Here is an 11,284-nt window from a genome sequence, read left to right as displayed (position 1 = left end):
GCCAGTCAGCCCCTACCCAGCTCCCTGCTACGACTTCCGTCTTTTTGTCGTCGCCATTTTGGATTGAGAGTTGGCTCACTTGAAATAGGTAACGGTAGCTAGTAGCCTGGCCCTGACCACAATAATAATTAGGGTACATTTAGTGGTCCCGGCAGTCATCAGTTTTGTGGAGTGTTTCACGAGCTGTGCACCACTCTGCCCTGCCTTTCATCCCTCCAGCTAGCTAGCAGCTAATACAGCAAAGCAGATGCCAGAGCTAACTAGCTAGCATAGTTAGCTATAGCTGTGGAGCTTGAGCATCAGCACCGGCTCTGAGGAGAGCGAACATCACCATCTATCTGCAGCCGGCCAACGTCTTTGTTAGCAATTTATGTAGTGAGGAAACCGGTGCAAAGCTAGTCCGCAAGACGTATCGCAAGGTGAGTAAAATGCATCGACTGATTCCGTCTGTTAAAAATGAAGAAATTAAATAACCATAAACCGGCTATGCAGCGCTAACTTTGGTGCTAGCTAAGTAATGTTATGTGATCAAGCATACATGAGCGGGCGACACAGCTAATTTGGCTAACACACTAACGCTAGCCCTACAAAGCTAACAACATGTGCTGTGGAACTCCAGTTAACGTTACATAGCTAACATGCATACATGTGACGGACATACTAGAAGCAAGAAAGGTCTCCGATCTGCTCTGTTTCATTGTGTCTGCAGTAATTGAAGCTAACTGAAGCATGCTCACTGAACTAGTGCTGGGCCCCTGGAGAAATTGAAGTATTTGAACATAGAGAAAGTCACCCAGTCATAAGTTAAAATCCGTTGACAGTGATTTATTAGAAAGAGACGAGCGTTGAAAGGGCGTGTCGCCTGTTTTGTGAGGTCTCTTTAAAGTTGGTAAATATTGATTAAGCTATAGTGTTACGTTTTAAAACATACTTGATCATTTGCTGGCTGTGATTTGGCTTTAAAATGACACTGAACAATACCTCTAACTAATAATCAGTTTATTTGTTTTGCCAGGAGAGATGTATCAGCTTCCAGTGAATAACCTGACAAGAATTAGGAGAGCTAGGAAACAAGTGAAGAGAGCTCTCGGAGACATCGGCTTGGAGTACTGCAAGGAGGCAGCAGAGGTGAGTTTGTTTTAGTGAAACATGGCTAATTATGTAGCTTACAGATGATTTTTATTCGTGTTTCAAAAGATAGTTGTAGGTGCCTATTTTAAATCTCGTGTCAATCTTAATTGTGTATTTAGAAAATGTTTTATCTCGAATGTAAAAGCAATTAAGACCAACTGAAATCCATGCTGAGTCAGCAACATTTGTTCAAAGCCAGCGTGGCTAATATTACAAAGTATTGTATGCAGTCACCCGTGCCTGGTTTTATGTAAACTTAAGCATTGTTTGGTATAACAATAATGTCTTTATCTTTTCAAATCCTTTTACAGGAGTTCAAAGAGTTTTGTCCTGATGAGCAGTATGTGAAGGCTAGTCTTTGCCTTGATATCTGTGCATGGGATCCATCTTACTCCAAAACCCAGGTGAATCTTACTTTTGTGTCCAATGGCCTTTCAAATGCACAAATCACTGTATTTATCTTAATGCCATTGTCCTGTCCCCCCCCCCCCCCCTCCCCCCTCAATGTCTTTTAGGAATACAGATCAAAGCCATTTTGCTGCACAGAGTGCCCCTTTGCTTCCAAATACTACTCAGGCTACAAGAATCACTTCCGCAATGTACACAGGAAAATCTTTGAGAGTAAAATTCTGCTCAACTGTCCATACTGCACGTTCACTGCAAGCAAGAGAATTTTGGAGACTCATGTTAAAATATTCCACATACCCAGTTCAGCACGGCAGAATTATGGAAACTCGCAGGCAGCTGCACCGGGAAAGAAGGACAGAACGTTTCTCGATAGGGCCAAACAGGGAGAGGGTGTGGAGAAAGCAATGTACTTTTGCAAAAAATGCACGTTCCGGGACAGTCTCTACAACGTTGTGAGAAGGCACATCTACAGGGAACATTTTCGGCATATCGTCTCACCGTATTTTGCTATTATTCCTGAATCATCCGTCAAAAATGGGGCTAATCAGGTCAATGGCAACAACATCCTCTGTAAGCGCTGCCAGTTTTCCACTCGCAGCTATGAGGCTCTAGTGCAGCATGTCGTAGAGTACCACGAGCGCATTGGTGCTCAAGTGACCACCATGATTGGACATGCTAACATTATTGTCTCCAGGCCTCAATCCTCTGTAGTCGCTTCTCAGAAGGTTCCTCTGGTCATAAGGGGCCAAAAACTTAGAACTCACCCAACAGCACAACCAGTTATTGGCTATTTAAAGCCAGTGGCCCCCGTTGTTAAGAATCTCTCCTCCACAGCCAGTCAGATGCGCGGCACAGTTCCTAGCCACAGCTCAGTGGCTGAAAGTAATACTGCCGGTGTCAACACGGCACAGACACAGAAGTGGAAGATATGTACAGTTTGCAATGAGCTTTTTCCTGAAAACCTCTACAATGCTCATTTTGAGAGTGCACACAAGGCAAAGAGAGTCTGGGCACTGGCCAAGTACATAATGAAAATCCACAACTTCACCAGCAAGTGTTTGCTTTGCAACCGCTATCTGCCCAGCGACACACTGCTTAACCACATGCTAATCCACGGGCTCACCTGTCCACAGTGCCACTCTGCTTTCCACAATGTAGAGAAAATCATCGAGCACGTTGCTCAGGCTCATCCTGATGATTTTGTTGGACCCCCTGGTGCCTCACCTCTAACCTTCGATCTCACCCTGAAACAAGATAAGTCCAGCAACGTACAGCTTGTTGTGCTCACGTTCAACATGAAAGAATCAGTCAATGGTAAAGGTCAGTCTGGCCCCGCTCAGAATAATATTCCACCTCAGGTCAAACTCACCGCTCCCAGAATCATTGAAAAGAAAAGTGAGCAACTTCCTAGAAGTTTCTCCATACTGCCGTACAAGAGTGAGGTTGGGAAGACTCTGTGTCCGCTGTGTTTCACCATCCTCAAAGGTCCCATCTCGGACGCTTTGGCCATGCACCTGAGGGAGCGGCACCAAGTGCTCCAAACGATGCATCCCGTTGAAAAAAAGATGACATACAAGTGCATTCATTGCCTAGGAGTGTACACGAGTAACATGGTTGCCTCCACAATCACGCTGCATCTTGTGCAGTGCAGGGCGGTTGGTAGGAACCAGGCAGGCCAAGGCTTCAAGTCCGCCTTGACTCTCAACTCATCGGGGGCCGGCTTCCTCAAGAGGCAGCCGCCGACGCAGGCCATGTCCAACCCCAAGAAGATGAAACTGGGCAAGGAATCAAAGATTTCCTCCACAACTGTTGGGAATCAGTCCGAATCTGATGGCCTCGCTCTGGATCCTAGAAGCTATGAGCACAAGACTTATGAGGCCAGGAAAAATTTCCTGACTTCCTACTTCAACCGACGACCATACCTCTCTCCTCAAGAAGAGGAGAAGCTCTCTGCCAGTCTGTGGCTCTGGAAATCTGACATTGCTAGTCACTTTGCAACCAAGCGAAAGGTGTGCGAGAGACTATGTGAGACCAAGAAGCTGTCCGTGCTGCTCGGCTTTGACATGCACGCTCTGAAGAAAGTTAAGCATGACTTGATCTTTGTGGAGAGCAAGCTCGGTGGCACCTCAACAGGGAGATCTGGAGGCCTCAAGTCTGGCACTCCAAGCACAGACCAAAACAAGCAGTGTGAGACACTAAACTGTACCTTAAAACTCAGTACATGCGCAGAGACAATTTCCATCGACTCAGACAGTGAACCAGAAACGGAGGATAGACCCACTGAGAATGGAGATGTTGACACAAACCAAGACGAGAATGTAAAATCTGAGGAGGCAGCAGACCTGAATGAAGAGACGGAACCTGAAGAGACGGAACCTGACGAGACGGAACCTGACGAGACGGAACCTGACGAGACGGAACCTGACGAGACGGAACCTGAAGAGACGGAACCTGAAGAGACGGAACCTGAAGAGACGGAACCTTTGGACACGGCCGACTCCTCTACAGAGAAGGAGAGCTCTTTGCAAGATGGGAACACGGATGCTTTGATCACTTCCTGTTAGTGTCCCTGCTTAGCAGTATGCCTTGGTTGAGAGGTGTATAAATTAAGATGAAGAAGAAGAAGAAGAAGAAAAAAAACAGTTCAAATCACAAATATTTGGTCAAATGGCATGGGTGACAAAAACGCTTCAATTCTAGATGTTGACCTTGTTACCAGTTCTGGATAGAACGAAGAAAAGGTTACATTATAGTGCATAAATATGGCATATGTAAGTGACATTGTATATATTTTAGCCTTTCTTCGTTAGTTTCTTCATACATTCTATTATTCACTTTTAATTGTCACAAGATTTCTGAAATCATTATGCCTACTTCCATGTGTTGTTTTTTTTTCCTCTGACAAAGAACTGTATCAAATTGTCATTTCACATTTAGAACATGTAGGATATGCTAACCGCTTATGTACATGTTTTAATAAATATGTTTGTTTAATAAAAACATTTGATTTTTTTTCCCCTACTCCAATGACTCAATCTGTGACAATGCTCATTTGTTTAAGGTGTTTAATAAAAATTAACTAACGGGCATTTAAAAAAAAAAAAAACAATATGTACAGAACATAGGAGCATTAAAAGTTAAAGAGACGCAAAATAGGTTCTTACGAAGTTTTTCATGTAGTCGTTGATGCCTAACCTCAAAAGGAAAGTAATGGAAACAGCTTAAATCTCACTTTTTATTTATTCTATACCCTAACTTTATATGGGGTGGTCAGAGGGAGAGGGAATTATAGTAAAATATTTGGAAATACATGCTTTTGTTAAAGTATATTTATTAAAACATTTTGTATTCACTACTTTAAACATTTAAGTAATACTTAAAAAAAACGTGCAAATGCCCAAAATAAGCTTTTATTTACAAGTAAAACATTGCACATGTTTTACAGTTAATTTTAAACTAAATATTAAAACATTTCTAGCTTTTCCAATCTGTTTTAGTATTAAATTGAAACTACGACTCAGGTTTGGACTCTGTCCATCTGAAATCTATCCAGAGCAAACGTACACGTTTTTCCAATGAATTCTGCTTTCAAGGGGCCCCTTAACTTCCGGTCTGTCGCAGCGTTGATTGGTGCAGTGGCTCCGAGGAGGCGGGACTTAAACCTGGTACAGTAGCGGAATTGGCCAACAGCCAGCGTGCATCACAGTCACAGGCCACACAGAGTCTGCAGCTGCAAAGATGTCCATATTGTGTCTGCATTCACAACTACAGCTTTTAGTAACTCCATAGCTGCACTCTGAAAGGGAAAACAACATTTTAGCAGTTGTAAGTATAACTGTTAACGACGATAACCTCATATACGTCCCATGGTTTTTAGCTTGTAGTCGGTTTTGGTGCGTTTTCCTATGGACTGTTTATAAACAGCTAGTTAGCGCATGAAGCTAAAACTGGTAGTATCTACGTGACTTGTAGCTGTCAGCGGTGACAGGTCGGGGTCTAACGTTAGACGCACTTCATATACATTATAATCATTTAACGCTACAATGCTGAGCTTGTAAGGCTGCTATTTAGCTAATGTGTGTTAGCTAGCGCTTATTTTACAATCTTTTTAAGGCAGTATTAGATTTCAGGTTGCCCTTTTTCTTGCCATTACAGCTGTCCATTAGTTTTCAGTTATGTCTGTACTGTAGTAGTACAAATCTATCAGCAGATGGCTGAAACGTGCAGTGAACGTTTCAGTATCATTGCGTGCAGATGCTGTGGAGATATTTCATATAAATTAAACAGTATTGCCCAATAATGATAATTTGACAGACTTGATGTTGTCTGTGATGGGTTACACTACTCAAGCAAGTTTTGGGAGTTTCACGTACACCAATGAATTGAAACTGGATGCTAACACACATACAAATGTTTTCTTACTGGAATTAAAGTAAGTTTTTTTTTTCTCATTCCTGTATGCTTCCAGGCTGCTGTTGCTTGCTGCAACATAAGGAGGAGAAGCTCTAATGTGGCAGCTGACAGACTGAGAGGAATGGCAGGAGGAAACATGGGGTGGTGTTAGACTGGTGTTGGAGGTTTCACTTTGTGGAAATAATGTCGAACATTAACAGAGAGCTGGTGGAGTTCTTTATAAGCTACAAGCTGTCTCAGAAGAACCACCCGGTCTCTGTGCTGAGGCCAGAGGATGCTGGTGGAAGGACGGAGGGAGATAAGGCCAACTCGGCTTCCAATAACGGCTCGCTGGTCAACAGCAGCAATGGGGCTGGCCAGCAGGGGATGTCGTCGCCCCCATGTGGTGACACGGAGGCTGTAAAGGCGGCTCTACAGGACTCGGCAAATGAGTTTGAACTGCTCTTCTCGCAAGCGTTCAGTGACCTCTCCTTGCAGCTCGACATCACCCCTGACACGGCCTACCACAGCTTCAAGAGCGTGATGGACGAGGTGTTCAAGGACGGAGTCAACTGGGGCCGTGTCGTGGGCCTGTTTGCCTTCGGCGGTGTGCTGTGTGTGGAGTGCGTTGAGAAGGATATGAGCGAGCTGGTTTCCCGCATCGCAGACTGGATGACCATGTACCTGGACGAGCACATCAGTGCATGGATCCAGAGCCAGGGAGGATGGGTGAGTCGGAGGGGGGATGAGCTCAACATGCAGCTTCATTTAAGGCACTGGTACTGTGTCTAGAGACCCGATAGAGATCGGTAACCCCACGGGTTCTACACCGCGTCACACAACTTAAAAGACAAACCAACACGACTCACTGCCTGGAGGCCTTTAAGGTAGCTCTGAAAGGTTGTAGCTGTGATTTTCATTTTTGAGGACAGCAGCTGCAGTCAGCTTGTCTTATTTCCAAGACTCAGAGTAATGGCCTCAAACTACTCCTGCTGCATTGTGCACTTTTCTGCTGTTGATCCGTATACTCATGCTTTTAAAAGGCACTAAAGAGTTGATATTAATTAGTCCAACATAGGATTTTCAAAAATACATTTAACATTTACTTTTTTTGTGAACATTTTTAGTTTTTAGTTGTCTATATAGCATTCACAATACCTTCGATTACAAACCAAAAAATGTGTACGAGAAAAACTATAAAAAATAATCAAAAAATATATTAATACATATGTGCATACTGTATATACATACATACCTTAAAGTAATCTATTTAGAAAGACAAACATGCATTTGTGCAAAATGAGTATCTGATATATTGCCGTTTGTATGTAACCACTTTCATATTTGGAAAAAAAAAGTATTCCTTTCATGTGGATGGTCAGAAACCTGAACATTGTCCAATAACAAAATGTCTTCTTCTCCTTGTCTGAATACATTTGTTTGATTCCAGGACTGCTTTGCTGAGATTTTTGGGCGAGACGGCGCTGCAGAGGCGAGGAGATCTCAGGAGAGTCTGAGAAGATGGCTGCTAGTTGGAGTGGCGCTGCTAATGGGAGTGCTAGTCGGTATGGTCATCACCAAGAAACAGTGAAGGTGCTGCGTCTCCTTCACCGCCGCACACCCTGTGTAATGCTACGCCAACAAAAGTAAAACTAAATAGTTGATGTTTACAAAAAGCCCAGCCTGCTTGTGCACTGACAGAATGTGGGTTGGCTAAAGCAGTTTGTGGGAGCATCCATAATTATGTAGCTTGGTGAGTTCTTACACTCCTCACCCCGCTTTGTCATGTGTCTTTTTTCTTCTTTTTTTTTTGACACACAGCAGATTTTTCAGTTGTTAAAGGATGTTATTCTCCTGACTGGAAGTGCTTTAAATGAACCTGATAAGCTAAGAGACAGTGGAACAGTTATCCAAGGACCAATTTTTATTACTTACGAACTGACTGACAGAATATAAGTTATACTTCCTTTTCACTGTGTAATGCTCAGCTCCTTTTCTTGGCTGTACTGGAGTTTTAGGCATGCTTCAAAAAAATAAATATATTTATGTTTTTCTTGTGTCTTGTGTTTTATAGATTCAGCCAGTGTCAACATACACAAACATCTACAGTGTATTGTCAAGCTAAACCCTAAGTCCAACAAACTTATATCCCCATAGGACTCCCATAGCTCTGTAACGTGTTCCTGTTAAGATGTCTTATTTATTACATAACTTAACGCAGTAGCCTGATTCCAGACCTCTGAATCGCTGCTTGCATCTCAGATGTATTCTGCGATTCAAGTGAAACAAAAAACCAAAATTGTGTCTTTTTTCAGGTACAAAGGATACAGGTTTATATGTAATAAAAATAATTTCGAGAGCAGATGCAGTGTTTTGAATCCAATGCATTGTGGAGATTGTATAAAAAAAGGGATGAAAAGAGTAATGCCTGCAAACTGACTCCAAACCAGAAATTAAGCATCAATGAATACATTGAAAATATATTGAGTATAGCAAAACATCTTGTTTATATCAAAAGTACCCCAAATATTAACATGAAAGGATACATCAAAATATATTACATGAGGGAATGCAGGAAACGCGTCTTTAACCAGATAAACTCAACTCGTATTCTTTCTTTTAAACAAACATGTATGTCGAGACAAAAGAAGCTTTTCCCAAAATATGTCCAAATGTACAGACTCAGTTTTATTTCATATTCTTGATCCAATCCTCCTGCTGTCATATGGAGCCTCCCTCAATTCATATTCATCTCTGTGCCATCATAATGTGCACCAGCTATTTACATGACAATATGAGCTGCACGCACGCATACATGTGTGTTATCTCTTAACTGCAGTGTGTAGAGTTTTACATCCTGTCAGTTGGAGAAAAACTGGAGCTGCGGTGTTGTCTTCTCACCTCTAGGGGGTGCACGTGTACCACATGTTTCAAACGGAGCATGTCGGACATCAGGCTGTGGTACTTCCATTTAGCTCCAATTTATTTCTGGCTGTAGCTAAAACCGTGTAGTGTTGACACGTGTTCTGTTAGTCAGAAAAGCATCCGTCTTCTCCTTCAGGAAAGCTGTTGTTTGAAACCACACACAATCAAAACATGAATTTGACCGAGGATGGTTATAATATCTTATTTCATAGAGTCTCCCAGAGTGTCAAAGATAAAAAAAAAAAACTCATTATCAAAACTCTTGCTCCCCTGTTATAACAGTTTCTAATATACAACTAAGGATGTTGTACAGCTGTGCAGGATGGAGCAGGCTGAATGGGAAAAGAGACAAACACCGAAGGAGCAAAAGAGAGAGAACCAACGGATGGCCTTGTGAGTGAACTTCAGCAGGCCTGTGGTTGCTAATCTATCCCCGTCATTTGTTGCCATTTCCCTCAGAGCAGAGCTGGCGGCCACAGCTCTAGATAAACAGCAGACGGAGACAGTCAATTTAATGACTTCTTTTTTTGGGACTTTATTACTTGTCTTGTGATTGTTTTACTAATTCTGATCATTCGTGAGGAGGGATGTGGATTTTGAAGGTTTCTCTGCTTTAATGTGATTTAGGGTAAATGTTGTAAACTGAAACCCCCTTGTCTCACCCTGTTACCTCACATGCAGGGCATCAATAGGTTCAATTCCCATCAATTTCATCAAGATCCTGGGGGAATCAGGGGAGTTCATAACAGCAATGGTTGACTGCAAATGGAATTAAGCCGCACCAAGAAGAAAATATCACCTATTTTGATAGTTTTGTTCTGCTCAGGTGTTTGATAAGCGACTTGGCAAAATGCTTATAATCAATATGTGCCTAAAAGTTGGTTTACCACCAAAATACTGATAGCAGTGACTGTGTGTGTGTGTGTGTGTGTGTGTGTGTCAGTGTCATGAGTGCACGGCATGCCCAGATGGCTGCATCTGGTCTTATTTCTCCCTGCAGTGAAGCGTGTACAAATCGGCTGTGAAAACATACTCAGCGATGTGTGTGATCATTTTTTTTTGTCTCAAGGGAAGCGTTCATTTTGTGCCCTCAGATTATGAAACCTGACTGGGTTCATTTGACCAAAGCATGACACATTGATTTTGAAACGATGGAGCAACAAAGAGTTCATCTATGTTTTCTTTTAAGTTTGTCTTCCCACTAAAACCAATCAAGATTTTTTTTTCAAATGAATCCACCTATACAGCAGTCCTTCTTGTGCCTTCAGATGACACCAAAGATGTATTTGAACTCTCTCTGGTGTCATAATACCCAAAGTGTACATGGTGCCCCTCACTGACTAACTGACAGGGAGTGTGAGTGTGGCGGAGCAGCAGGTGGATGGTTTTGGGGTCTGTGGCCTCAGTGATAACCTATCAGTCATCTCCCAGTCGTGAGCGAGCAACCCCAGCCCTGCTGCGCTGCATAGAGAAATACGCTGCACACATACATACAATGCCATTACTGAGGAAATGGCCTTGTTTAGAGGAATATTACAACATATTGAACGTGTCTCTTTCCTCTTTCTTCAGTTATCTTTTCCAGCAAAATCCTGTCGGAAGAGTTTCCCCTGCATACATAGTCCAATCTAATCAGTTACTAAGACAAGGTCCCAGTTTGATCAGTATGAAACCGTTATCTCTGGCTCTTTGAGAGGGATTGCGACAAACAATCACAGTAGAAAATGACATGTCTGCTCTATACAACCAAAGGACTGCTGACATCTACATAGAAACTGCGTTATAACGAAAGACATATTCTGAGAAAGTCCGTTTTGAGTAATGTACAGTGGTGGAAATTACTGAAGTACTTCAGTATGGGTACTTCCATTTTACTGCTACTTTATACTTCTGCTCTGCTACATTTTTACAGTATAGATATTGAATTATTTACTCCACACTATTAGATATATATTCAGCTTATTGTTGCAGATTAAACCACCCAACAGTACATCAAGTTCCAGCTCCAACTTTTAAATGTCTTTACATGAGTAATAATCAACCTTTAAACATGGGGCCATTCTCCTCCATATATATTCTAACATTTGATGCTTTGAGTGTGTTTTGATGGGAATACTTTCACTAAATTATGGTTTTGATGACTTTTGACCTGGTGGTAAACATCGTGGTGGTATTGCGACGTTTACTGAAGTACAGGATCTGAATACTTGGCACTTGGGATATTAGGGACTTTAGTCTAGATGCTTTGAGTCATCCTCTTTCTCTTTGGCCTCTTTAGGAACACATTAACCGCATGTGAGGAGCTGTGATGTCATGAAACGTATATCTTAACTTATCATTACTAAAGTATCTGTAGCCTCTGATCTTTACAAGCATGAGAGTGGAAATCTTACGCATGAAAAAATCCCCCCGTCATGAGCAAACAAAT

General features: G+C 42.2%; 2 protein-coding genes across 3 annotated transcripts; both read left to right on the top strand.

Annotated features, from left to right (window-relative positions):
- Nucleotides 1-84: 84 nt before the first annotated feature.
- adnpa (activity-dependent neuroprotector homeobox a) lies at nt 85-4,560 on the top strand. 2 transcript variants are annotated; one of them, XM_076095896.1, is made up of 5 exons: nt 85-419; nt 1,016-1,128; nt 1,443-1,535; nt 1,647-3,945; nt 3,976-4,560. In XM_076095896.1, exons 2-5 carry the CDS (start codon nt 1,021-1,023, stop codon nt 4,101-4,103), a joined length of 2,628 nt encoding a protein of 875 aa, XP_075952011.1. In that variant the 5' UTR covers nt 85-419; nt 1,016-1,020; the 3' UTR covers nt 4,104-4,560. The 2 variants fall into 2 exon arrangements, with proteins under 2 accessions (XP_075952011.1, XP_075952009.1); XM_076095894.1 differs by having other exon boundaries at nt 89-419; nt 1,647-4,560.
- Nucleotides 4,561-5,222: 662 nt separating this feature from the next.
- Nucleotides 5,223-7,983, top strand: LOC142954713 (bcl-2-like protein 1). Its single transcript, XM_076095905.1, has 3 exons — nt 5,223-5,364; nt 6,008-6,660; nt 7,382-7,983. The coding sequence occupies exons 2-3, from the start codon at nt 6,136-6,138 to the stop codon at nt 7,520-7,522; spliced, it is 666 nt and encodes a 221-aa protein (XP_075952020.1). The 5' UTR covers nt 5,223-5,364; nt 6,008-6,135; the 3' UTR covers nt 7,523-7,983.
- Nucleotides 7,984-11,284: the final 3,301 nt, after the last annotated feature.

This window comes from Anarhichas minor, unplaced genomic scaffold, assembly GCF_050575085.1.
Source record: "Anarhichas minor isolate MPS153535 unplaced genomic scaffold, ASM5057508v1 ptg000021l, whole genome shotgun sequence".
Classification (NCBI taxonomy): Eukaryota; Metazoa; Chordata; class Actinopteri; order Perciformes; family Anarhichadidae; genus Anarhichas; species Anarhichas minor.
This window is presented reverse-complemented; position numbering and strand designations above follow the sequence as displayed.